Raw genomic sequence first — 27,603 nt, forward strand, 5'->3', positions numbered from 1 at the left:
CTCTACCATTGAAGCCTCTTGAATCTTTTAAAGCTTGATTTTTTTCCATTCACATTTCTTTTAACTTTATATTATTTGAAGATACTGTGTTCTATTTTGTTGCCATTTTGTAATAGCTATGGAAAGCATCACTGTGGTTCTGTCTGATGATAAATAGTAAGAAGTTCCCTATTTCTTCAATTAAGGGGACACATAAAAGAAAATTTTGTTTTCCTCGCAAAATAATTTCACCTTTATTATCAGCTTTTTGAGAAAATATGTAATACCCAAAAGATGTTATGAATTTAGTTGTACTTTTAAATACATTTTTATCATTCATAGCAGTTTACATATACATATGGAAGATTATTGAAAAATATATATATATAAAATAATTTCTGGTAAGTTTATGGATTTATGTTCCCTGCAAGAATTCAGACTCAGTGATGGAGAACCACTGCTCTATAGCTTACTATTGCAAAAAGACTTCTATTCCTCTTTATTTTTTAATTAACTTTTTGTTTGGAAATAATTTAAAACTTAGAAAAGGTTGAAAATTAAAAATAGTACAGTGTGTGCATGTATGTATGCACATATATACACAGGTTTTTTCCTGAACTATTTGACAGTAACAACATGACCCCTAAACAGTTCAGTCAGTGTGTATTTCCTAAGAATGGAAAGATTCTCTTACATAACCAAAGTACAGTTATATTCCATACTTGGATTTTGTCAGTTTATATTCTAATTCCAATGTTCTGTATTCTAATGGAACATTCCAATTTTATCAGTTAGCTTGGTAGTGTTCATCATAATATTTTCCCTTCTCAGTACATAATCCAGTTTAGTGTCAAGCATTACATTTGGTTGTCATATCTCTTTAGCTTTTAGTCTCATAGTTGTGTTAAGGGGTGGTTCTCAGTTCTTTTTTAGCCTCAGTCTTAGGCAGGCCCTCTGCACCTGGGCCTCAGGGCTGGGGCTTTCTTAGTGTTTCTGCACCTACTCCCCACCCCCCTACCTGTAGCAGCCAAACTCTGCCTTGTATCTCTTTGGGGGGGGCTGGATGGTAGTTTAAGTGGTCTTGAGAAAATTTAGATGGAGAGTAAATAAAGGTTGGAGATATATGTTGAAACTAGGAGAAAGGATTTAAAGAAAATAAATTTTTTATGGTTCTGTCCATTTTCTAGATCTGGGCTACAAATTTGGCACTAGGTTTACTAGAAGCCAATTCATATTGGAAAACAAGATCAGTGTCCTGATTTACAGTGTCCCTAAGGTAAAAACAAACTAATTGTACATGGGAAGCATAATTTGGCCTGGCGTCAAGATCAGAGAGATATATGTATCCCTTGAGCCCTTATAAAGAGGACACTATTGATTAACATCCTCAACAATATCTTTACTATAAATAGAACAGTGGTTTCATAGGACTGCTTTTTTTAATAATGTCCCTCAATGTCTGCATTTCCATAAGGAGCCAACATTATTTGGTTTTGCCCTGCTGGTCTGGCTTATTCTAGGGTAAAATTTCAGACTAGTGATTTAGTTATAGAACCCTTCTTCAAATGAAATCTTATCAGGAATCCCCATACACAGCAGGAAAAAATGGAGTTGAAGTGGGGTAATGTACCTAGAGTACTACTAACTCAGCTCTCTCCCTTTCTTGTTTTGCTGAGCAAGTCTCGATGGCACTTCTGCAGAATGACGAACCCTGAACACATTTTGAAAACTGTTTGTCCAGAAAAAACTGGTGGATTGGATAGCCTCAGACAGTTCTCCACAAATATGTCTACCTGAACTGAGTTTTGATTTTATCTTCTTATTGTATATTAACTATATTATTTTAAATTGTACCAATTTTTAAAACCCCTTATTTAGTATCATTTTCCTTATTATCAGGCACTGACCTTTCCTTCTACTTCAAAAGTCAATTTATTGTCCTCTCTATAAAAGCAAAACAGTACAAAACAAAAACCCAACTTATCCATATGCATCAAAGAAAGAGGGGACCATTTTCTTATTTAATGCTAGTTGTTCTACCTGTCCTTAGATCCCATCACCTCCTGCCTCCTTTGAGACAGTATTCCATTAGTTACCCCCTTCTGGGTCCAGAGCCTCTCCCTCTCTACTGGCTCCTTTTCTATAACCTTAAAAAAGGAAATTATTTGTCTGCCCAGCAGCCTCTTTTCCCCACTAGCTACCAAACTTTTCATCTCTCTTGCTAGACTAAGCTTGAAAAAGTAGCCTACATTTGCTGAATTCACTTTGCTTCCCATTCTTTTCTTTTTACTTAAATAATTTATGTATAAATTATATATAAAAGTAATACAATAAACACCCATGTTTTTACCACCAAATTTAAGAAACAATATTACAATATAGTTGAAAGCCCCTGTGTACTCTTCCTTTAATGAATCTTTCCCTCCCCTCAAAAGTAACCATTACCCTAAATTTGATGATTATTTCGATACATTTCATTTTTACTTTTACTATATATCCACAGATACCCTAAACAGTATATAGCTGAACTTTTCACCTGGAGTACCATGAATGATTTACAAGTGTGCCAAGATGTTGATCCTCTCAGTCTTTGGAACAGTAAATATTATGACTAGCCTTGTTCATTTAGCCCAGTGTACCATACAAATATTACCATTTTCTGTGTGCCATGATTCTAAAAAAAGTTGGGAAACACTGATATATAGTACTGTCTTGTATATATTTTTAAAACTTTATGTCAATAATAGCATACTGTATGTGTTTGTTTTTTTTTTAAACATTCATCACCATATACAGTTACAGAATTTTTTTTCATGTGATGAGAACTTTTAAGATTTACTCTCTTAGCAACTTTCAAATATGCAATACAATATTATTAATTTTAGTTGCCATGCAGTACATTACATCCCCACGACTTATTTATTTTATAACTTGAAATTTGTACTTTTTGACTCCTTTTACTCATTTTGCCCACCCCCCACACCTAGTCTTTGGCAACTGGCAGTTTGTTCTCTGTATCTATGAGCTTGGGGGGGGGGGTTTGTTTGTTTTTATTCTACATATAAGTGAGATCATATGGTATTTGTCTTTCTCTGTCTGACTGATTTCACTTATCGTAGTGCCTGTTGCAAATGGCAAGGTTTCATTCTTTTTTATGGCTGAATAATATTCCATTGTATATATACCACATCTTCTTTATACGTCTGTTAATGGACATTTAGGTTATTTCCGTATCTTGGCTATCATAAATAATACTGCAGTGAATGTGGGAGTGCATATATCTTTTCAAGTTAGTGTTTTTGTTTTCTTTGAATAAATACCCAGAAGTGGAATTGCTAGATCATGTGGTAGTTCTATTTTTAATTTTTTAAGTAACCACCATACTATTTTCCATAGTGGCTGCACCAGTTTACATTCCCATCAACAGAGCACAAGGGTTCCCTTTTCTTCACATCCTCACCAGCATTTGTTATCTCTTGTCTTTTTGATAATAGCCATTCTAACAGGTGTGAGGTGATATCTCTTTTTGGTTTTGGTTTGCATTTCCCTGATGATTAGTGATGTTGAGCATCTTTTCATGTACCATCTGTATGTCTTTGGAAAAATGTCTATTCAGATCCTCTGCCCATTTATTAGTTGGATTTATTTTTATTTATTTTTTTGCTATTGAGTTGTATGAGTTCTTTATATATTTTGGATATTAGTCCCTTATCAGATATATAATTTGCAAATATCTTCTCCTGTTTAGTAGGTTGCCTTTTCATTTTGTTGGTTTCCTTTGCTGTGCAGAAAATTTTTAATTTTGATGTAATCCCACTTGTTTATTTTTGCTTTTGGTGTCAAGTCCAAAAAATCATCACCAAGACCAAGGTCAAGGAACTTACCACCTATATTTTCTTCTAGGAGATTTATAGTTTCAGGTCTTACATTCAAGTCTTTAATCCATTTTGAGTTAATTTTTGTGTATGGTGTAAGATAGTGGTTCAGTTTCATTCTTTTGCATGTGGCTGTCCAGATTTCTTTCTTTTATATATATAATTTTTATTTATTTATTTTTTCCCGCAAAGCCTCAGTAGATAGTTGTATGTCATAGCTGCACATCCTTCTAGTTGCTGTATGTGGGATGCTGCCTCAGCATGGCCAGAGAAGTGGTGCGTCAGTGCGTGCCCAGGATCCGAACCCAGGCCACCAGCAGCGGAGCGTGCACACCCAACCGCTAAGCCACGGGGCCGGCCCCTGTCCAGATTTCTCAATAACACTTATTGAAGAGACTGTCCTTTCCCTGTTGTATATTCTTGGCTCCTTTGTCGTAAATTAATTGACCACATATGCATGGGTTTATTTCTGGGCTCTCTAGTCTGTTCCATTGATCTGTGTATCTGTTTTTATGTAAGTATTATACTGTTTTGATTACTATAGCTTTGTAATATAGTTTGAAATCAGGGAGCTTTCACAGCTTTGTTCTTTCTCAGGATTGCTTTGGCTATTTGGGGTCTTTTATGGTTTCATACAAATTTTAGATTTGTTCTATTTCTGTGAAAAATGCTATCAGAATTTTAATAGGGATTGCATTCAATCTGTAGATTGCTTTTAGTATGGACATGTTAACAATATTAATTCTTCCAATCCATGAGCACGGAATATCTTTCCATGTATTTGTCTCATCTTCAATTTCTTTCATCAGTGTCTGATAGTTTTCAGTGTACAGGTCTTTAACTTCCTTTGTTTATTCCTCGGTATTTTACTCTTTTTGATGCAGTTATAGATGGGATTTTCTTAATTTCTCTTTCTGATAGTTGTTAGTGTATAGAAATGCAACATATTTCTATATATCAATTTTGTATCTTGCAACTTTACTGAATTGTTTATTGGTTCTAACAGTTTTTTGGTGGAGTTTAGGGTTTTCTAATATATAAATATCATGCCATCTGCAAATAGAGACAGTTTTACTTCTTTCCTTCTAATTTGGATGCGTTTTATTTCTTTTTCTTGCCTAATTGCTCTGGCTAGGACTTTCAGTACTTTGTTGAATAAAAGTGATGAGAGTGAGTGTCCTTGTCTTGTTCCTGATCTTAGGGGAAAAGCTTTCGGCTTTTCACCGTTGAGTATAATGTTAGCTGTGGACTTGTCATATATGGCTTTTATTATGTTGAGGTATGTTCCCTCTGTACCCACTTTGTTGACTGTGTGTGTTCCTTATCATTTTTTTAGTCAGTCTTATGTTTATGAGAGTCATCCATTTTAATGCAGGTAGCATTTTTTCATTTGTGTTTCACTGATGTATGGTATTCTATTATATAAATGTGTCACACTTCACCGATATTCCTATTAATGGATGTTTATTTAGATAGTCTATAATTTCTTACTATTACAAGTAATGTCGCTATGAAGAGTCTTATATATCTTCTTGTATGTTAGTGTTTCCCTAGAGAAATATGCCTGAGAGTGAAATTGCTTAGTTATAGGAAATGTTTAGTTTACCGGATATCAACAAATTGTTTTCCAAAGTGGTTGTTTACACTTACCAACAGTTTATAAAAGTTACCTTTACTCCCATCCTCTCTGAACTTTGATATTTTCAGTTTTTTAAAGTTTTGCAGTTCTGGAGATAGATCACGGTGATGGTTGCACAACAAGGCGAATGTATGTAATGCCACAGAGCTACTACACTTAATAACGATTAAAGTTGTAAATTTTATGTTACCTATATTTTACCAAAATTAAAAAAAAAAGTTTTGCTGGGCCGGCCCCATGGCTTAGCAGTTAAGTGCGCGTGCTCCGCTGCTGGCGGCCCGGGTTCAGATCCTGGGCGCGCACCGAGGCACCGCTTCTCTGGCCATGCTGAGGCCGCGTCCCACATACAGCAACTAGAAGGCTGTGCAACTATGACATACAACTATCTACTGGGGCTTTGGGGGAAAAAAAAAAAAAAGTGTGTAAAAGAAAAAAAAAGTTTTGCTAGTCTGATGGGCATGAAATCTCAGTGTTTTTTATTCGCTTTTTCCTGATTACTAATGAGGTATCTTTTCATATGCTAAATATCCATTCATGGTTTTTTTTTTCCCTCTGAATTTCCTGTTCATAACTTTTTGCCCATTTTTTTATGGAATTGTTTGTCTTTTTCTTAACAATTCTTGGAAGTTCTTTTATATATTCTGGATATTAATATTTTGTTGATTATGTGTGTTGCATACATTTTCTCTGTTTATGGCTGTCTTTTCTACTTTTTTAGTCGTATCTTTTTTTTTTTTTTTTTTTTTTTTTTTTTTGTGAGGAGGACCAGCCCTGAGCTAACATCCAATGCCAATCCTTCTCTTTTTTGCTGAGGAAGACTGGCCCTGGGCTAACATCCATGCCCATCCTCCTCCACTTTATATGGGACGCCGCCACAGCATGGCCTAACAAGCGGTGCATCGGTGCGCACCCGGGATCCGAACCGGCGAACCCCGGGCCGCCGCAGCGGAACGTGCGCACTCAACCACTTGCGCCACCGGGCCGGCCCCTTTAGTCGTATCTTTTGATAAACAGAAGCTTTTAATTTTAATGTGGTTGAACTTTTTTTTTTTTTTTTTCCTTTTCAATAGATACTTTTTGTGTTTTGTTTAAGGAATCTTTCCTAAGATAGGATCATAACGATATTCACCTGCATTTTATTCTAAAAGTTTTCAAGTTTTGCTTTTCACATTTTGGCTTATAATCTATTTGATTTGAGTTTTATGTTTGGTGTGAAATAGGTATTCATTTTTTTCCTCATACGGCTAATCATTTATTACACATTTCCTTTCTCCCCCACTGATCCACAGTGTCATCTCTTACATAGCAAGTTTACATATTTGCACAAGTCTGTTTCTGGGCTCTTTGTTCTGTCCTATTGGTTAGCTGTTTATCATTGTACCAATACTGTACCTAAAGCTTTATTATAATAAAGTTATCTAGTTGCATAATACCGTTCTCCCCTATTCTTCTCCAAAATTGTCTTAGCTATGCTTGGCTCTCTGCCCTTCTCTGCAGTTTTAAGATTAGTTTGTGGAGCTCCACAGTTGGACTTTTGATTAGAAATTAGTTATATCTTATCCAAATATAGTCTGTTCTTGCAATTGTATAGATACTGAAGCTTCAGAGAATCCAAGTCTGTATTTTATTATTTTAAATGAGAAAATTAATAAATAGTTCCCAAACATCCAAAAACCTTAATTTCCCCAATTATAAAGTCTTCTGTATAAACATCTATGTAAGAATCCACCAAGATTTTCTGCATAATATAAAGCATTTAAAACATCAATTACTTAGTCATTTCACACTTATTAAACTCATTAGTTGGTATGTTTCTGGACAGAATGCAGTGATACTGGAAGGTATCAGATATTTCTTCTAACTGCTCCAAACATGTACTGTAATATGAATAAACAATGATAAAACATGCTAAAGATACATGATGCATGCAAATCATTCTTAGCTAATAACCAAGGCCATTTAAAAATGATAATTTACTGATTGAAAACTTGCCTGGGTGAGATTTGGTGGTGAGGGGTGGAAGAAGCACTGCTGTTCTGAGGTGAATCGGGATTTGTGGGAGGGAACTGGTGAAAGGGCTCACATTCACATCTTAAGAGGTGTTCTCTTCTTCACGTCTGAGACTCCAGAAATAGATGCTGTGAATCATTGTCCAAAGCCATAGATTAAACAATGAGATTAAAAAATCTCAAAATGGATATCTCCTTGTGTTCCCATTACTTGTGGTTATATGGTGTGAACATAAGATATGATCCTGTCAGGAAGATAGCTGAGCTACAACTGCTGAGTGGACAGGACAGTCTCTCAGATTCATAAGCACCTTATATGTGCACTCATGCAAATTAATTATAGTTGTGTGTTTTGGTTTTTTTTGAATAGTGACTTCTGGGTTAAAAAAAAGTACAAGTTGTAGTAAATATTCAGATAAAAATTCTTCAGGTGAGGAACATTGGATACATAGATTTATTTGGGGAGAATTGATATCTTTGCAATATTTAGTCTTCTATCCATGACCATGATTTTATTTCTCCATTTATTTAGATAGTTTTATAATTTTCTTATAAAGGTATATAGATAAATAGGAATACAACTGGTATTTATATATATTGCTCTTATTAATTTATCTACAGATAGATTTTCTTGGGTGTTGTACATATACAATCATATCTTCTGAGAATAATGAAATTTTGTTTAATTTTCTTTTCTTACTATGTCAGCTATGGCTCCCTGGACATTGTTAAATAGAAGTGGTGATGACAAACATCCTGTCCCTTATTTTCAAAGAAATTCTTCTAGTGTTTCACGACTAGGTATGATGTTTGCTGTCTGTTTTTGGTAGATATCCTGTATCAGATTAAAGAAGTTTCTTACAATAGGCAATGTTGAATAATGGTTAAAAACGGTTAAGAGTCCAGACTTTCTGGCCAAGTTGCCTGAATTCAGCTCTTAGTGTTACCACTTGCTTGCTGTGTGACCTTGGACAAATCACATAACTTCTCTGTACCACAGTTTTCTCAGCTGTATAATGGTGATAATAATAGTCTCTACTTCATTTGGTAGTTGTAAAGATTTAGTGAGTTAATATATGTAAAACACTTGAAACCATGCCTGGCATATAGTATAAGTGTTATGTGTTAGATATTTTTATAGTTACTATTACAAATCCTCTTTTTGCTAAGAGATTTTTTTTGTTTTGAAATCATAAACAGATATTGAATTCTTATTTCTTTAACTGTCTGATAGTCTCATTGGCTTTTCTTAGAACATTAATTAGTATTTGTTGAGCTTAATAGAGTGTCAGATTTATGCTATGACTAGAATTTAATTAGTATGACTTTAAACCTTGGCATATTTAGTGGTAGTTCCTATTTTACACTTTTTTCTAAATGGCCTTTTAGAAGCTCGGTTGGTGACTTTACCTTCCTCACCATCCAGACTTATAAGTGTATTGCAATTGTGAATGTTACCTGCTGCCTGGGAAATGTGTTTTTACACTTAGTGCAGTTTCTTAATGGAAGTAGATTACTTTTTCTGTATTTTGGTATTTTACTAACAGATTGGTGGTCCATTTATAATTCTGAGACTAAGTGAAGAGTTACTAGATGAAGAAGCAGTTTTGGGAGAATTTACCAGACAAGAAATTTTGTTCCTTGGGTTCTCTTTTGAAAATTCACTAATGTTGAAAAGTCTGTGTAGAAACAAACTTTATAGAGTTATTTGTATACAGCTGGGACTGAATTTATGGACTGCTTTTCTGACTTGCTAAAAAGCTAAAGATTGACAACCCCTTTCATACTGCATTATCCAGCTTGGCTTTTAACTCCAAGAGAACTATGTTCACAAATTGATGCCCTATTCCTTTGGGGTTGGTATAGAAGCATTAAATTGTACTAAAATATTCATATGTGAGTGCATTAGCTGAAAGCAATTGATGTTCTGTTCCCAAGAGGACAAAGAGAAATGCTGTATGGACTTGTAGTCCAGAAAACACCCTAAGCATGCTTCTTAAAGGTAATTACATGGCCTGGATGATCAAAGCCCCTACAGTGAAGCTTAAAATGACAAAGGAGAAGTTGTAGAATTTATAAACTGTGGTTTGGATATATGAATTGTTTGGTTGTGCAGTAGTTAAAAACTTATTTGCTAAAAATTAGTTCTAATTGTGTCTTTGAGTTCTAATTTTATGTTTGATTTATTTTCTTAGCTAATTTTTATTAGACTGATTTCTCTAAAGTATTTGTTCCCGAGGACCAATATCAGTGAAGTTTTTTATCTATTACCATTTTATATATGAAGTTGAAATTTTTAAGTTTCAGTGAATCTGTTGAATTCTTTTTACATATATAACTGTTTAAAAGCATGCCACTGATATGATAAATTGACATGTCTTGTAGATAGTCTAATTTAACAGCTGGCATGAAAATAAGAATAGACAGCAAATCTTTGTTGTAGCTATCTTTGTGTGGTAACTTGAAGGGAATAAAACTATTCTAAATTTCTATTCTTATTCTAACCATATTTTTGGTTCTTTTATATAAAAGCTAATTTATTTTCTCATGGATAGCTTCAGGTATAATAAACATGCACATGAATGTCAGAGAACATAAGACACTGTACTAAAAGGAAATGTTTATTCAATGGATAATTGGTCATTTAGCATATGTAATTCAATCCTTGTGTTCACTTAGGGCCAGAGACATAACTACTAAGATCTTGTACAAAAGAACATTTTAGTAACTTGGTTTAATATAATGATATATCAATATTAACCAGACTTAGTCTGAAAAGGAATTTGGGAAATGGTATTTGAAGCAGGGGAATATATTCCATTTCCTTAAAGTGAGATTACTTACTTAGATAGTCTCTAGTTAGGTTGGATGAATAGTATGTTTGTTATTTTATTATATGCGTTTTTTTCTACATTATTTTCGGCAATATGTCCATATTCCACAATACCTACTCAAATTTTTATAACTTTGGAAGGTGCTTCAAGGAGTCTTTGTGTAACTTGGGCTGAATTTCACAACTCTGGTTGCTTTTTTTTTTTTTTTTAAACCCCACCCCCCTGGTTGCTTTTTTAAAAAATAGACTTGGTTTTTTAGAACAGTTTTAGATTTACACAAAAATTGCAAAGGTAGTACAGAGAATTCCCATAAATCCTGTACCTGGTTTTCCTATTATTGTTGTTGTCATTTTTTAATATTATGTGAACTATTTATTTCTGTAATTGTCAAAACCACAAGATTTCAGAATTCAAGTTTTTGAAGATGGAGAATTGTGTGAAGGTTTCTGTCATGGTGATAACTTTCTAATGACTTTTTTATTGTGGTAAAATCTAACAGAATTTGGCATTTTAACCATTTTTAAATGTACAATTCAGTGGTATTAGTTACATCCACAATGTTGTGCAACCATTACCACTGTCTATATCCCCAGTTTTTCATCACCCTGAACTAAGAAACTCTATACCCATTAAGCAGTAACTTCCCATTCCCTACCACACCAGCCCCTGCTAATCAGTAATCTACTTTGTCTCTATGATTTTCCCTTTGCTGGATATTTCATAAAAGTGAAATCATAACAATATTTGTCCCTTTGTGATTGTCTTATTTTATTTAGCCTGTTTTCAGATTTTATCCATGTTGTGTGTATCAGAACTTCATTCCTTTTTATGGCTGAAAAATATTCCAATAATATTCTGTAAACGTTTTGTTTATCCATTTATCTGTTAATAGATAATTGTGTTGTTTTGTTTTCACCTTTTGGCTGTTGTGAATAATGTGCAGTCACATACAAGTGTCTGTTTAGTCCCTCTTTTCATTTCTTTTGGGTATATATCTAGAAGTATATACCTAGGTATATACCTAGGAGTGGGGTTGCTGGGTCATATGGTAATTCTACATTTAGCTTTTTGAGAACCTCTGAACTGTTCTCCTCTGGTTACTTTGTGGCTCTCATGAGCTCCTTACCATGGAAGTTATCTTAATTTTAGATGAAACATCAAGAAAGTCTGTGCATAAATAATGGCCTAACTCTTATTAGTAATTTTGGGAAAGAGGCAGCAGCTTGGTGAATGAAAAGAATAGTACTTGGAAGTCAGGTTCTAGTGCCAGCTCTGTTTCCTGGGGCCTTGATTTTTTCATTGATAAAATAAAGACTTGCATAGATAATCTTAGAGGTTCCTTATTACTCCAGAATTCTACATATGTATGTATAATTTAGCATGTTCTAACTGATTTGGATCAGTTAAAAAACCTTACTGATAAAAAATTTGATAGTCAAACTTTTTATTTGACCTGCTAAAATGCAAAGCTTTGTAATAGACTAATTATATATCTAAGTATTTTGATGTCATATACCCAAATATTTCAGTGTAAATTAATCGTCTGAATGATTTTAGCAAAGTATAATAATATACTTGGCTTTCTATCATTCCAAGTATACTTGAGGAATATTTTTCCGCAGTGGAAAATCTGTGAATTAGTATAGAAGTTAATTAGGTAAATACTAAGCATTTAATTGCAAAATAGTTAAATATTAAAAATTATCCTTTATTGTAGAAATATTTTCCTAAGAAAAACTTATTTCAGGTCCTATGCATCCTATGTAATCAAAACCTGCAATTAAAAAATACTACTAAAAGGTCAAGAGCTGAAATTTCACTTTTTCTGGTTTACATTTTAATTTTTGAATTGCGGGTCATGATAGTTAATGTGCTTGTTTAAAAAAAATCTTTAACTTTGTATGTGAGCAACTGGGTTATTAAATTTACATTCTGAACAAAAATAGTGTGATACATAATGAAGCATATACCTCTGGTATAAATTGCTGTCTGCTTTGGGCAGATTATAACTAGGCTGGTTGTGAAAAAGGCATTTACTTGGCTTCTCCTGGGGAAAAAAGATAGGCCAGTAGAAAGAATATGGAGGGACTCATATCTAAGGATGAATTTAGCGTTTCAAAGAATCTTTGACTAAAAAGTCCAAGCTACATGTTCTCTGCCTAATAAGCACCAGGCCATCTCCTGAGCCATGGAATGTCCATTCCTGTGAGAAACCTTCAGAGGCTAGACGAGGCCTGCTGCTTTTTCTTCTAAATGAATTTTCTGGCTTTGCTTCTACATCTCTCCCATTAATAGTATTTGGAACCAGATATTGACTTCATTGAAAGCCAGGTCAAAGTTTACCCAAAAGGATTAGCTATCAGTACAGGTTACATAAATTAAAACAAACAAACATCAACAACAACAACTACAAACAAAATAATTTCCAAGTCTTGCCTCTTTCTGTGAGTCGTACTCTTTGATGGCCTTGTAGCTAGTGCATGTGTGTGGAGGGCCTGCGTTAGAGGCGTTCAGATGACATGTAAGTGGGTGGTAGAGGACTCAAGGGTGTAGCTTAAGTCCTTATTCAGGATAAGGAACCCAGAGCTAATGGACCAACTGATGCTTCTAGTAACATGGGATAAAGACTAATGCTAGCTAAAAACTTTTTTATATATAAACTTAAGTTAGCTTTTCATCTTATCTTGTTTTAGTGGTTTTTCTCTAAGATAATATAAATATATTTACTGAAGTTTTAATAGACTAGTGACTTTAGTTAAAGCATATTGCCAGTACTGTCACAATGCTGAGTTATTTGTGGTGAAGTAGAAGAAGTACTGAATTTTAAAATCAAAGGACTTGGGTTAAGCAGCCTACCTTTTACTAGGTGTGTATAACCTTGACAGCTCACCAAGCCTGCCTGAGCCTGTGCTTTCTCTTCCATAAAATGGGGATAACTTCTTACCCCTTAGAGTTAGTGTCATAGTTAAGTGAGGTAATACATATAAAGTACAGCATGGTTACTAGCATATAGACAATTCATGTAACTGTGATGATTAGTATGCCATCTTGAATCCTGATAAAACCTCAGCTAGTCCTAGTATAAGATCATTGTCTGATGGGTGGAACACACTTTCAGCTTCAAACCGAGAGGATGGGTAAAGTCCTCCATTCATGTGAAACTCAGTTTAACCATAATCCTGCCTGAGAATTTCATAATACAGACAGAGAGCTGTTTGAGAAAAGAGCCACAGACAATTGTGCTTTGCATTTTGGGGCCCCTTCCAAAAAGAGAAAAGACTTAAACACAATTTGGCAAACAGAGAAAAATAGTGTGACCTTTTAAATGAGCAACAGGAAGAAATATAGCAATATTAATGCACAGGAGACTTGCAGTAATTAGAAAATATAGTTTGGTTAATCTCCTTCTCAAAGAGACATTCATTATTTGCTATGATAAATTCCATTTAACTCCTAACCTGGCATTTGGCCTGTGTATGTGTATTGTGTTTTAGCTGTAACAGTTGCTATTTAATGTTATGCCTCTCTATTCTTCTGAGTAAAGAAGGTTGAGAGAACATGTGCTTTTTTGTAAAACTGTTGTCCTGAGGCAGTCATAGGGGTATTCTTTTTCAGCACATAACATTGGATCTCTGAACTGTAGTTAGAACTACTTATATGCTGTCTTCTAAATTTTTTAACTTGGAAGAAATGTAGTTTTTTTTGTTACTTCCCCAACTCTATCTAGAAAGGGAGACTGTTGGTAGAAAAGAAATTTTAAACCTTATTTTTAAAGAGATGAAGCAATATTGGCTTGATTTTTCTGCTTTGAAAGCTCCAGATTTAACCACTCCACTCATATTCATATTTCATATAAACAAAAAAGTAAATATTTAAATCTTGCCTTTCTACTTTGCTTAAAGAAAAGCAGATCTGAAGTTGCTGCAGGCAGAATACTGTTCCAATTCCATAAAAAAGTGAATGTATGAGTTTATATCATAAACTCATGTAATTTCAACTTCACGTGTATATATATATTTTATATGACCAATTTAATATGTCTTGGTACCTGCATCTGGGATATATATCCCTGTACGAATATTGTGTTAGAATTTTGTAAAGAAATTCACCCCAACTTCCTAGGCCAGCCAGCACTGTCTAGGAAGTTCGGCAGAAATTCTAACTTTATAGCTAGTACTAAATGCAGAGAAGAAACTAAACAGGTATCAATGAAAAGAAATTTTCCCCGTACGTTATCCCAGAAGAATTATATCAAGTTAATAACAACATTCCTTGAGACAGTAACAGTTACTATTACTAAACTATAGTAATAGTTTAAATTGCTCAAGTAGTTTAAAGTGGAATTTATATGATAGTTGGCTGTCTTATGCCTTCTAGTTTAAAGATTGAATGATCATTTAGCAATAATAATAATAGCATTAATAGTAATATCTAGCATATTTTGAGCATTTCATATGTTATTTAAAAATCATAACAATCCTATTAGCTGCAGATATTTATCTCCATTTTACACATGAGGAGAGGAACCCTTTGAGAGGTTAAGTAACTTACCTGAAAACACAGGTGGTAAGTGGAGGAGTGAAGATCTGAACCCATCTCTCTGATCTTATTTATTTAGTTATAATAGTGATTGAATAAAGGTAGTGGTTTCTTATACTTGCTCACTTTCAACTTCTTGAGTTGAGATCTTAGCTCGTTAATTTTCTACCATCTTATTTCCTAATATAAATATTTTTAAGGTTATAAATATTTTTGTAAGTACCACTTTAGCTGCGTCTCACAGGTTCTGATATACTCTGCCTTTTTTGGTGTTTTGTTCCAAGTATTTTTTAATTTCCACTTTTCTTTGGTGAGGAAGATTGGCCCTGAGCTAACACCTGTTGCCAATCTTCCTCTTTTTCCTTGAGGAAGAGTGGCCCTGAGCTAACGTCTGTGCCCATCTTTCTCTATTTTTGTGTATGGGTCACTGCCTCAGCATGGCTTGTTGAGTGGTGTAGGTCCATGCCTGGTATCTGAACCTGCAAACCCAGGCCACTGATGGGGAAGGCGCGAACTTAGCCACTGCGCCACTGGGTTGGCCCCCAGTTTAATTTTTTTTTAAATACTTTTTTTTGAAAAAGACAAAATTGTCCCATTTGCAACAACATGGATGGACCTGGAGGGTATTATGTTAAGTGAAATAAACCAGAGAGAGAAAGACAAACACCGCATGATGTCACTCATATGTGGAATATAAACCAACACACGGGCAGAGAAAACTGTATAGTGGTTACCAGGGGCAGGGGATTTGGGGGTGGGCACAAGGGGTGAAAGGAGACGTGTATATGGTGATTGGAAAACAATAATGTACAACCAAAATTTCACAGTGTTATAAACTATTAAGACATCAATAAAAAAATACTTTTATTTTGAGACGTGTGAGTTTTTAAGGGTAGATTTTTGGGTTCTTCTAGAGTTTTAAGAAAAAGTGTAACTTACTGGAGAACAAAATTTGATAGTTTCTTTCCAGAGTATAAATTTACTGTATTAAAGCAATAGTTTTCATGTGCTTTTGGTTTTCCTATAATTGTCCACACTACCTGAAATTTGATGGATTTTTGTCATGTATTTGTGACTCTTTCTGTTGGCTGCTCTATTGTTTAATCTTGCTGCCTCTCATGCTCGTCTTCAGCTTTTTCACACTGCAGACTTTCCTTTTTGGTTCTCTCCCACAGTTTAAAACAACCTATAAATGATCTTGTTCTGAGCCAATATAAGCAAAGCAGACACATGAGACTAATGTCATTCTATCTCTACATCTACTATCAGACCATGCTCCACAGTACCCTCATAGAGCTTACAAGAAGGCTCTTCTTTAGGTTGTTCTAAAATTATCTTGGATCTGTGCTGTCCAGCACACTAACCACTAAGCTACATGTGGCTGTTGGGCACTTGAAATGTGGTTAGTCTGAATTGAAATTATATTATTAAAGTTAGTTTCACCTATTTCTTTTTACTTTATTAATGTGGCTAATATAAAATTTAAAATTAAATATGTGGCTAACAATATATTTTTATCGTATATCTCTTTTTGATTTCACAACAGTGTTAGGCAAAAATCACAATGCGCAAGTAAGAGATAGCTTTCTCCTTAGCTTCTGCACTAAAATCCTCTGGAGAGCAGGACTCAGATAATACTTCTTAGAATTCCAGGTTTCCTGCACAAGGTTTGGGTAAAGTAGGAGTGATGTTATCTTTCTAGAGAAAGCAGCCAAAGCCCAAATCATTCACCAGAGAATACTCTGACCATGTTGATTCCACAGGTTGGTTAGATTTCTATAAAAGTATTAAGATTTCATTCCAGTCATCTTTCTGTTTCTCAGACATACAGATTTGTCATCAAGCTAGGACCAATAAAACCTGCTTTTAAAAGCTTGTTTTGTCTGACGGACTCAGGGAGCAGGAACAGATGGGATGGCTGCAAAAGTGGGCTCCTGTTTGGCAGAGGGTAGAGATGACTACAGAGGAGTATCCTCCCCTGGTCTGCTTCCTGCTTCTAAAGCCTTTCCACTTCCCAGTGGCAGATACAGAAAGTGAGGGTTGCACAAGAAACCAGAGCTCTATCACACACTGATTTTTTTTCCTATATTGGATTACAGATTTTTATGATCTTACCTTAACCTATGTTGTTAGACTGTGAGCTTCTTGAGAACATGGGACAAAGAATTAGTTGTCTTTATATTACCTTTAAGGTATGACAACAATATCAACAACAGTAAAATCATAGTTAGCCAGTGCCTTTCAACTTTTTCCTGTTCTGGCATACTTAGAAGATTACAGTATTTGTACCACAGGGAATTCTGACTGCCCTGCACTTCTACTAGTCCATGCAACTCTTTTGTATGAATTAGAAAAAAAGTACCCCTTTCTCAAGTTACTTTACTGCCCTCTGTTGGAAAATTATTGTAATAAAAATGTAGATCTATAATGACTATGATATGATTGATGCCTCCCTCCAGAGTTGTTCAGTGCACAGCCTGTTCAGCTGTACTTGGTAGCCCTAAGACCACCCTAGGAGCCCACTGGCCACCCAGTGGGCTGAGAGAATCAATATTTGATTAAATCTCAACTCATGAGTGGCACACCAGTGTCTTTGGGAAAACAGACACTATGATAAGGACTGAAGTGTCACAGTAAGCCTATGAAGTAGGGATTCTTATAAGTCCAGTTTTTCAGATAAGCAAGCTGAGGCATAGAGAGCTTAAATAGCTGGCCCACAGTCCCATGTCTACCAGGCTGAGCTGGGATTTAAACCTAGGCAGTGACATTCCAAAGCCTAGGTTTTTAACCACAGTAATATACTCATCTTGCAACCCTCCGTTAAATCCACTGGATGCAGCAATTTTCAACCCTATTCCTGATTCCATCTTAGCCCATTGTAAAGTAGGTTAGACCTCTGCCGCTTAGTTCTGTGGATGCGTCTATAGCTATAGTCCTTTTTTAGGTTTTGGCAAAGGAAGAGGGATTTGCGCTTTCTTCTGCTGGTTCTTGTTTGTATTGAAGTAAGTGCTGTCCCTTCTTTCTATTTCAGAATAACTTCGGGTCCTCTTAACACCCTGTGGCTTTACTTCTTTCCATCTGTCCCCATTCTTGATTGCAGAATAACCAACCCAAACTGCTACCAGCTGTGTAGGTTGAGCTAGTCTTTCACTCTTCAGGCTTTGCTCAGGCTGCTAGGATTTTATCTCCAGGACTACACCTCCTTCCTTCTATGTCTGTTCCTTTCTTTAATCCCACCTCTTTGAACCCTTAATTGCTGTTGCCTCCAACATCACCTCTCATTTTCTCTCCAAATGATCTTACTTACTATCTGATTTAGAAGGAAAGTGCCTCAGGGCAGGGATTGACTTGTTATGTTGTGAAGCAGTGTCTAAAGTGCTCCATAAATTAGCATCTGTGGAGAATTTTGTACCTACTAATTATTATTATTGAAATACAAAAATGCTTTCTAAACCATGAGGAAGCGTCCTGCGATATTAGCCTAACTGCCTGTACATGTTTTTTAAAAAAGCAAAAGCCTCTCTTCCTGCCTGGGAGAACTATCAGATCTCAGAACAGCAGCCAAAATACCAAGACTTGTTCTGGGCTACTGTTTCAATGCTTTTTTATTTATTCAGAGAGCCATGTTTGCAAGACAGTAAAATAAGGTCCTGTTGGTCACGTGGACCTACTTGGACGATTTATGCTGGTCAGAAAGGCAGGAATGGCCCTGGAACTACCTGCCTTTGGTTTGCTTTGGCCCAAAATCTGTTATCCTTAGTGACATTTAAGGTTAAAGTCAAGGGTATTCATCTCTCAGGGGGTTTAAAGTAAATTTCATTTATATTATATTTATGTAGTTGTTTATTGCTAGAGTGAATCAACATTTTTTATTAGCATTTTATGATGCAAATAGAGAGGCTTTTAAGATTTGTTGAATTTTAATGTAGACATATATGTCAGAAGGACTCATTTACAGAACTATCGATCCTTTCCAATGCTTGCTTTGAGAATATACTTAGAAGAGTAGTTAGTGAGACAGTTTCTATCTGTCTGTCTATCTAAATAACTTGCTTTAAAAATCTTTAATAAATTACCACTCGTTTGCCTGGTTTTCCTGAATGTGAGATTCAGTCAGTATATTTTGATTAACAATTTAATGAATGTCCTTTTATGAAAGAAATACTAGTCAGAATAAACTGAAATGATGTTAAAATTATCTATTGAAGTTACCTGTAAACCTTCAATAGAAAATAGTGGTACTTTTTCAAAGAAAAGCTTGTTTATCACTCATGTGAGTGTCCATGTCTAATGAGACAGTATAATAACAGGGCCTTATTGCATCGTCCAACTGTGTATGGTCATAATTGATGCATTGGATGTGTTTAAGATAGAATTATGGAGCATGGGATTGCCTTTTATCCTCACCCATACATTTTACTTTCCACAGTATACCTCTCCACCCTAAGACACAGTCTCTTTAGGCCAAATTGCTCTTACTTATCTTTAGGCTTTTGATGATAACTATAGAGCAAGTTGAATTCGAAAACAAGCCCAGATCATTTTTAGATGATTAAGTCACTTTGGGGACTAGGTTGTTTCCTTTTCCAGGGTACACAGTGGTATCTCGTGCTCTAGAAACAGTTGGACACTTTATGCCTTTAAAGATAAGGCCCAGGGAAATAACATCAATCTGCTGGATAGAGTTCCAGGTTGCAAGCTGCAGGGATCATCTGTTCTAGTGGTTCTCAGCTCTGGCTGCACAGAAGAGTACCCTGGGGAGCTTTTTCAAAAAGCTCCGATGCCGTGGCTATACATTCTCTGTTTACAATTGGGGAAACCGAGAGAGGGGGAAATTCACTTGTATACGGCCACACACACTTAGTGTTATGAAAAATCGTAGCATTAGCAGTGACATTATTCCCAGATCCTAGTTGAAATGCTCTCTAATTTTGGAGCAAGCAGTTGTTAAATTAGATCATTAGCAGTGGAGTAAACAAGGTGGGACCACCTGACACTGTTGTTGACTTTGAAGTATCTACCCTGTTATAAAACTGAATGTGACAGGGCCACCTTCAGTGCCTTCCACGTTATTCATATTGAGGGACTTTACTGCCAGTTGTGACAAAACCACAGTGTCACTTTGGTTACATGGTAGGTGCACCCTCTACCCAAGCCAGGACTTGTTAGTTCAGTTTATGTGAGGGAAAAAGCTTTTCAGTTGAAGCTTTAATTATACCTAGTATACAGAATGGAGCAGTTAAGCTCTTTTAATTAAGCACTTATTAAATTGGTTTTTCATAATAGTGTTTTAATTTTCAAACATGGATACTTGAAAATTTTTAAATAAGGGGACAGAGCAGCAGTCAGTTGTCATTCCCTTTGTAATTACTGGGGGCAGAGAGGTAGGAAGAAGTGCAAATATCACCAACATTTACTTAGAAACTACAGCGTGGGGGCTCTTTTGTTAAATGGTGGAAATACTAAGGTTCAGCCTATGTCTTCAAGAAGCTTGTTATTTTTTTACTTAGGGATATTGTGCATGTGTGTGTGTGTATGTATTTAGAATCTCTTGAGACTGATTTGTATTTTTGGTTTTTCTAAATATAAAGTTTAATAAATATATCCTAATTACCATTTTACCAAATATCGTTTTATGAGAAGGCAAACAAAAGTCAAAACATTTTAATATGTTTTTATTAAACATTTATTATTTATTAAAATATTTATTATTTATTAAACTATATTAAATTTATTAAAATAACACGTATTTTAATACGTGTGAGTATATGTATTTATATGTTAATATACAATGTGTGTATATTGTGAATGGGTATATCCAGTGATGAATTGAAGTGTGATATCCAAATGAGTAGCACAGACAAAAAGTGCTACCTCACAGGAAATTGTGAGGTTAAGTGAAACAGTTGATGTAAAATGCTTAGCACAGTGGTTGACACATAGTTAGTGCTCAATAATTCTCATCATCCGCATATTTATTATTATACCACCACCACTATAGGAATTCAGAGGAAAAAGAGGACTATAGGTTAGGGAGATCAGGGAAGGAGGAAAGCATATTTTAAGTAATACATATTGCATCTATTTTATTTAAAAGTCATTTGCCTAAGACTTGAATTGCTAATAGAAAATACTTTGGAAGGTATTATGTAATATAATATAAATACATATTAATAAATATGGTATCTTTTGTTTCAGGAACTTTACATTGCTGTAGGAATATCTGGAGCCATCCAACATTTAGCTGGGATGAAAGACAGCAAGGTAACTACAGAACAGTAATGATGCTATAAGAGAAAAAGTTTTCGTATTTTAAAATTTGAGTTTCACTGTATGTTTCTATGTAGTTACAGTGTGTGTAGTTGAACCATTCACATTAACACAGATCTAGGAACTGAAAGAAATATAAGCTACGATTCACTGCCTGAAGATGTACCATTGCTAGGAGAGGCAATGCTTTGTCATAGAAAGAGGCCTGAACCTGAGCCCCAGCTCCACCGCTAGCTTACCGCCTGACACGTCCTGTCTGCACCTCAGTTCTTTGTCTGCCAAATGCAGGTGTTGGATGATCTCTAAGGTCCCTTTCAGCTCTGACAATCTATGGATAAAAAGTGTGGGGTGAAAACAACATGATGAGGTTTTGACCATCTAACTAGTTTATGAGGTTCTGATCCCTGATTCTTTATCTGCTTCACTCTAGTCCCTTAACAGCCCTACTCTCATACATCAGCAAGGTCCCTCTTCTTGGGTTGTTACTAAAGTGTGACTGACACATTTTGGGTTGGAGCATCTTAATTCCTCAGTAATTGTCAAAAATACAGCGTATAGAGGAAACACTTGGTTTTATCTTGCTACTTGGTTTATATCTGGAAGCTCTGTAATGACTCTGTGAACATATATTTCAGAATGTGACACATTAATTCATGCATAACAATGTACAGTTTGAATTATGAACTCAGTCTTTCATGAAGTCAGAGATGCCTCTGACACTTCTGCTTTTATCCATTCAGATGGAAGTTTGATATAAAAGGTAATAAAACTTTTAACAGGTTTAACTTCTAACTTGAAAAAATGCATGCACTACCTCCTTGTAACCTCTAAATGAATTGGCCCAAAACCAGTCAGATTTCACAGTTGGATGGCAGGTTTCTTTACTGAGCTCTGAAAACAGCACTGCCAATGGGGAAAATGTTGTTGCTGCATTAAAGGAAAAAAACCACTCCAAAACCAGCAACCTTAAAACGTATTTTTAGCTGGGCCAGTTCAGACATATCTAGAATTCCACTTCTCTAAAATAAAACATTCTGCCTGCTAAGAAGATCCTGGTGAAAATTCTTGTTCCATGCCAACAGGGATTAGGATTAGGGGAGAGATGGACTAGATAGTATATGTCAAAGCAAAAAGGGAACAGTTGAGATAAGGAGACCAGTGTTGGGGAACGAGCCATAACAATAAACTTGAGCCAAGACTTTGTCTTGCCATCCAGTCAACAAATATTTATTAAGCACATACCTTGTGCTAGATGCTGGGGACGCATAAATGAAAAAGACATAGTTCCTGTCATCACTGTCTTGTGTGGGAGACACAACAATCTCTGGTTGTAATTTTGATTAAGCTCTAAAATGGGATATTCAAATGATTGGTTTAAATACGATAGTTGCATTGCATAGAAGCTGCCGTTTTTTTTGTTTTTTTGTGTGTGTGTGTGTGTGAGGAGGACAAGCCCTGAGCTAACATCCAAGCCAATCCTCCTCTTTTTTGCTGAGGAAGACTGGCCCTGGGCTAACATCCGTGCCCATCTTCCTCTACTTTATATGGGACACCGCCACAGCATGGCTTAACAAGTGGTACGTTGGTGTGCTCCCAGGATCCGAACCGGCGAACCCCGGGCCGCCGCAGCGGAGTGCGTGCACTTAACCGCTTGCGCCACCGGGCCGGCCCCAAAGCTGCAGTTTAATTAGCATTGTGGTATAGTTGAAAGAATATGAGATTTGATTGTTATATCAAGTGAGTCATTGTAATGAAAGCACTTTTTGAACTATATACATATTAATATAGTTGAATACAATCTGTGCTTTAAAATCTGTAAGGAGGAAGAGCATGAATTTATAAGGACATATTAAGAGAGCTCTAGGGTGCAAGCAAGATTTTATCACAGTTTTTTTTTTTTTTTTTGTGAGGAGGACTAGCCCTGAGCTAACATCCGATGCCAATCCTCCCCTTTTTTTCTTGAGGAAGATTGGCCCTGGGCTAACATCCGTGCCCATCTTCCTCTACTTTATATGGGACGCTGCCACAGCATGGCTTAACAAACAGTGCATCGGTGCATGCTGGGGATCCACACCTGTGAACCCTGGGCCGCCGCAGCGGAGTGTGTGCACTTAACAGCTGTGCCACTGGGCTGGCCCCTATCACAGTTATTTACTGTTGATAATTTAGGAGTATTCTTTTAATAATCTGGAAAACTGTAACCAACCCAAATCTTTTTTCTTAAATACTTTACTGGTTCCTTGCCCAGTTATGTGCTCTTTAAAAATAACTTTAGGGGCCGGCCTGGTGGCGTAGTGGTTAAGTTTGCATGCTCCACTTCGGTGGCCTATGGTTTTGCAGGTTCAGATCCCAGGCGCGGTTCTACATACCACTCGTCAAGCCATGCTGAGGCGGTATCTCACATACAAAAAAATAGAGGAAGATGGGCAAAGATGTTAGCTCAGGGCCAATCTTCCTCAAAAAAACAAAAAGAAAAACAAAACAAAACCATTTATGTTGTGGGATGAAAAAGCTTTCATATGATTAAACTGTCAGACATTTGACTAGGTGGCCTCTAGGAAAATCATTAACCACTGTTAATTAAATAAATCTCTGCTAGTAGCTGTGAAGCAGGTTGCCCATTCTCAGGAGAGAAACACCTTGATGCAAATCAATGCCTGTGATTTAAAATGTTTGTCCTTGAGACTTTGGATTTGAGTCTCATATTGAAACCATCGTTTGTTGTTTCTGACCACACATTTTTTCACATATATGGCATATTTCTCTGGGTTGTTAGTTACCTGGACTATGCTGTGCTCCAATCTCAGATATTCTGGAATATTCTGCCCACCTTTTTGAGGGGCTCCTAAGAGGCCTGTCTTTTAGAGGGGCTCCTAAGGGACCCCTCTAGGGGAATTACACATATGTTGTGTAGCCTGTATTTTAAGTCAGACTATATCAAAATACTTTTAAAATGTGTTTCAGCTGTTTTCATAGGATAGAGTCATAAACAGGTAGAAACAATTTTACTGCTAGAGATTTGAATTATTATAATCTACCATCTATTAAAATAATACCACATTAGAGTCAAAACTCTAATTTTACTTTAATTGCAATGGTGTTAGAAGCATCTATGGGGAATACCAAACTATTTCTAATATGTAAGTAAATCGGTTGTTAATAAAAGAATAATTGGTAAACACAGTACCTTTTTGATAAAGTGACTGTTTCTCCTTAAATCTGTTACTGATCTGTCATTATAACCTTTTACACTTAAATTTTTTTTTGTGAGGAAAATTGTCCCTGAGCTAACATCTGTGCCAGTCTTCCTCTATTTTGTATGTGGGATGCTGCCACAGCATGGGTTGACGAGGGGTGTATAGGTCCGTGCCCAGGATCCGAACCTGCGAACCCTGGGCTGAAGCAGAGCGCGTGAACTTAACCACTACACCACCGGACTGGCCCCACACTTAAAAATTTTATAGGAGATAAGAGGAACTTTTGGTAGTTTTTGTAGGAGATGTAGTAGTTTACTTGTTTTATTACATTTATTCGCTGCATACATAAGGACTTAAAGTTTTTTGTTTTAAAGCTCTCCTTTACTAACAGGCTGACTAAATAGTTAACTTTTATATTCTCACAATAGACCCAGGATAATAATTTTAAAATACTAAATAGAATACAGTGTATGGAAGATTAATAGTTTGAGCTACAAAGGCTGTGAATTAGGGTATGGATTTATTACTTTCCTTTTTTTTAAGTTGAAATCTAACATTTATAATCACAAATTTAAATTTATATGTTAATAGGAGATAGAAAATATTAATCATTTTATAAGTGAAATAAGCTGAGGATTGACTCTAATCATTTTGATAAAGTAGACTTCTAACGTTCTTATTGAATAAAGCACAACAAATATAAAATAAGTTACTTAATTTTTCATCTATGGATTTTATTCATTGTATCTAAAATTTTCGATGGCCTGCAAAACTTTCCACTTACGTTTTATTTTTTTGTTTTAAGTCAGGTTACTGAGGTATAATTTACATACAGTAGAATTTTTTAGTATACTCCATTTCAAAAAAAATTTTTTTGTGGTAAAATACACATAACAAAATTTGTCATCTTAACTATTTTTAAGTGTACAATTAAAAATTGTGTACACCGTCAGTGGTATTAAATACATTCATAATGTGCAATCACCACCACCATCCATCTCCAGAACTCTTTTTGTCATGTAAAACTGAAACTCTATACCCATTAAACACTAACTTCCCAATCTCCCCCCATGCTTCCCACGCCCCCCACCGCTTGGCATCCACAATTCTATATTCTGTCTCTATGATTTTGACTACTCTAAGTACCTCATATAAGTGGAGTCATCATATAGTAGTTGTCCTTTTATAACTGGCTTATTTCACTTAGCATAGTGTCCTCAAGGTTCATCCATGTTGTAGCATATGTCAGAGTTTCCTTCCTTTTTAGGCTGAATAATATTCCATTGTATGTATATACCACATTTTGGTTATCCATTCATCTGTTGATAGACACTTGTGTTGCTTTGACATTTTAGCTATTGTGAATAATGCTGCTATGAACATAGGTATACAAGTATGTCTTCAAGACCCTGTTTTCAATTCTTTTGGGTATATACCCAGAAACAGAATTGCTGGATCATATGGTAATTCTGTTTTTAATTTTTTGAGAAACCACCCTAAAGTTTTCCATAGTAGCTGTACCGTTTTATCTTCCCACTGATAATGCACAAGGGTTTCAATTTTTCCACATCCTCACCAACACTTCTCTGTTTTTTTGATGTAGCCATCCTAATAGGTATGAGGTGATATCTCATTGTAGTTTTGATTTGTGTGTCCCTAATGATCAGTGATGTTGAGCATCTTTCATGTATTTATTGACCATTTATATATCTTCTTTGGAGAAATGGCTATTCAAGTCATTTACCCAGTTTTTGAATCAGGTGTTTGTTTTTTTCTTGAGTTTAGAAGTCTTAAAAATATATTCTGTATATTAATCCCTTATAAGATATATGATTTGCAAATATTTTCTCCAATTCTCTGGGTTGCTTTTTTACGCTGTTGATAGTGTCTTTTGATCTACAAAATTTTTTTTAATTTCCATGAAATTCAGTTTGTCTATTTTTTTTATTGCCTGTAGCTTTGATGTCATATCCATGAAATCATTGCCAAAACCAATGTCATGCAGCTTTTGCCCTATGTTTTCTTCTAAGAGTTTTATAGTTTCAGGTCTTAACGTTTAAATCTTTGATCCATTTTGAGTTAATTTTTGTATATGGTGTTAGGTAAGGGTCCAACTTCATTCTTTTGTATATGGATATCCAGTTTTCCCAACACCATTTGTTGAAGAGGCTGTCCTTGCCCCATTGAATGGTCTTGACACCCTTGTCAAAAATCATTTGACCATATATGTGGGGGTTTTTTCCTGGGCTCTCTATTTCATTCCATTGGTCTATATGTCTCTTTATGCCATTACCAACACTGTTTTAATTACTTTATCTTTGTAGTAAGTTTTGAAATCAGGAATGTGATTCCTCCAACTTTGTTCTTCTTTTTCTAGATTGTTTTAGCTATTCAGAGTCCCTTGAGATTCCATATGAATTTTAGGATGGGTTTTTCAGTTTCTTCAAAAACTGTTATTAGGAGAGTTTTGATGGATTTAGGATTCTTGGTCAATAGCTTTTTTCTTTTAGCACTTTGAATATATCAGCCCACTGCCTTCTGGCCTCCAAAGTTTCTGATGAGAAATCTGCTGATAATCTTATTGAGGATCCCTGTATGTAATAGGTCACTTCTTTCTTCTGTTTTCAAGATTCTCTTTGTCTTTGTCTTTCGAAAGTTTGATTATAATGTGTCTTGGTGTGTGTCTCTTTGAGTTCATCTTACTTGGAGTTTGTTGAGCTCCTTGGATGTTTATATTCATGTCTTTCATCAAATTTCAGCCATTATTTCTTCAAATATTTTCTCTGCCCCTTTCTCTCTCTTTTTTTTTTCTAGGATTCCCACAGTACATATTTTGGTCCATTTGATGGTGGCCTACAGGTCCCTTAGGCTCTGTTCACTTTTCTTTAATCTTTTTTCTTTCTGTTCTTCAGACTCAGTAATTTCCATTGTCCTATCTTCAGGTTTGTTGATTCATTCTTCTGCCTGCTTAAATCTGCCTTTGAATCCCTCTAGTGAATTTTTCATTTCAATTATTGTACTTTTCAGCTCCAAAGTTTCTTTTTGGTTTCTTTTTTAGCTTTTCTCTCTTTATTCATATTTTCATTTTGTTCACACACCATTTTCTTGACTTTCTTCACATCTTCATTTAGTTCTTTGAACATCTTTAAGATGGCTGTTTTAAAGTCTTTGTCTAGTAGGTCTGCCATCAGGTCTTTTTCAGGGACACTTTCTGTAGATTTTTTTCCCTTTGAATGAGTCATAGTTTCTTGTTTTTTTTGT

The 27,603-nt window shown here is 35.4% G+C and overlaps 1 protein-coding gene across 3 annotated transcripts in view; it reads left to right on the top strand.

The window, feature by feature from the left end:
• The window catches only part of ETFA (electron transfer flavoprotein subunit alpha), a 76,607-nt gene that overhangs the window by 40,292 nt on the left and 8,712 nt on the right, over positions 1-27,603 (top strand). For 2 of the 3 annotated variants that reach the window (XM_058542160.1, XM_058542159.1), the window contains one exon: positions 21,074-21,139. In XM_058542160.1, the coding sequence (XP_058398143.1) occupies positions 21,074-21,139 (66 nt within the window). Of the gene's footprint in view, positions 1-8,210; positions 8,304-21,073; positions 21,140-27,603 lie in introns of those variants that run through there. The other variant, XR_009220089.1, reaches the window with a different exon arrangement.

Source organism: Diceros bicornis, chromosome 5, assembly GCF_020826845.1.
Source record: "Diceros bicornis minor isolate mBicDic1 chromosome 5, mDicBic1.mat.cur, whole genome shotgun sequence".
Lineage (NCBI taxonomy): Eukaryota > Metazoa > Chordata > Mammalia > Perissodactyla > Rhinocerotidae > Diceros > Diceros bicornis.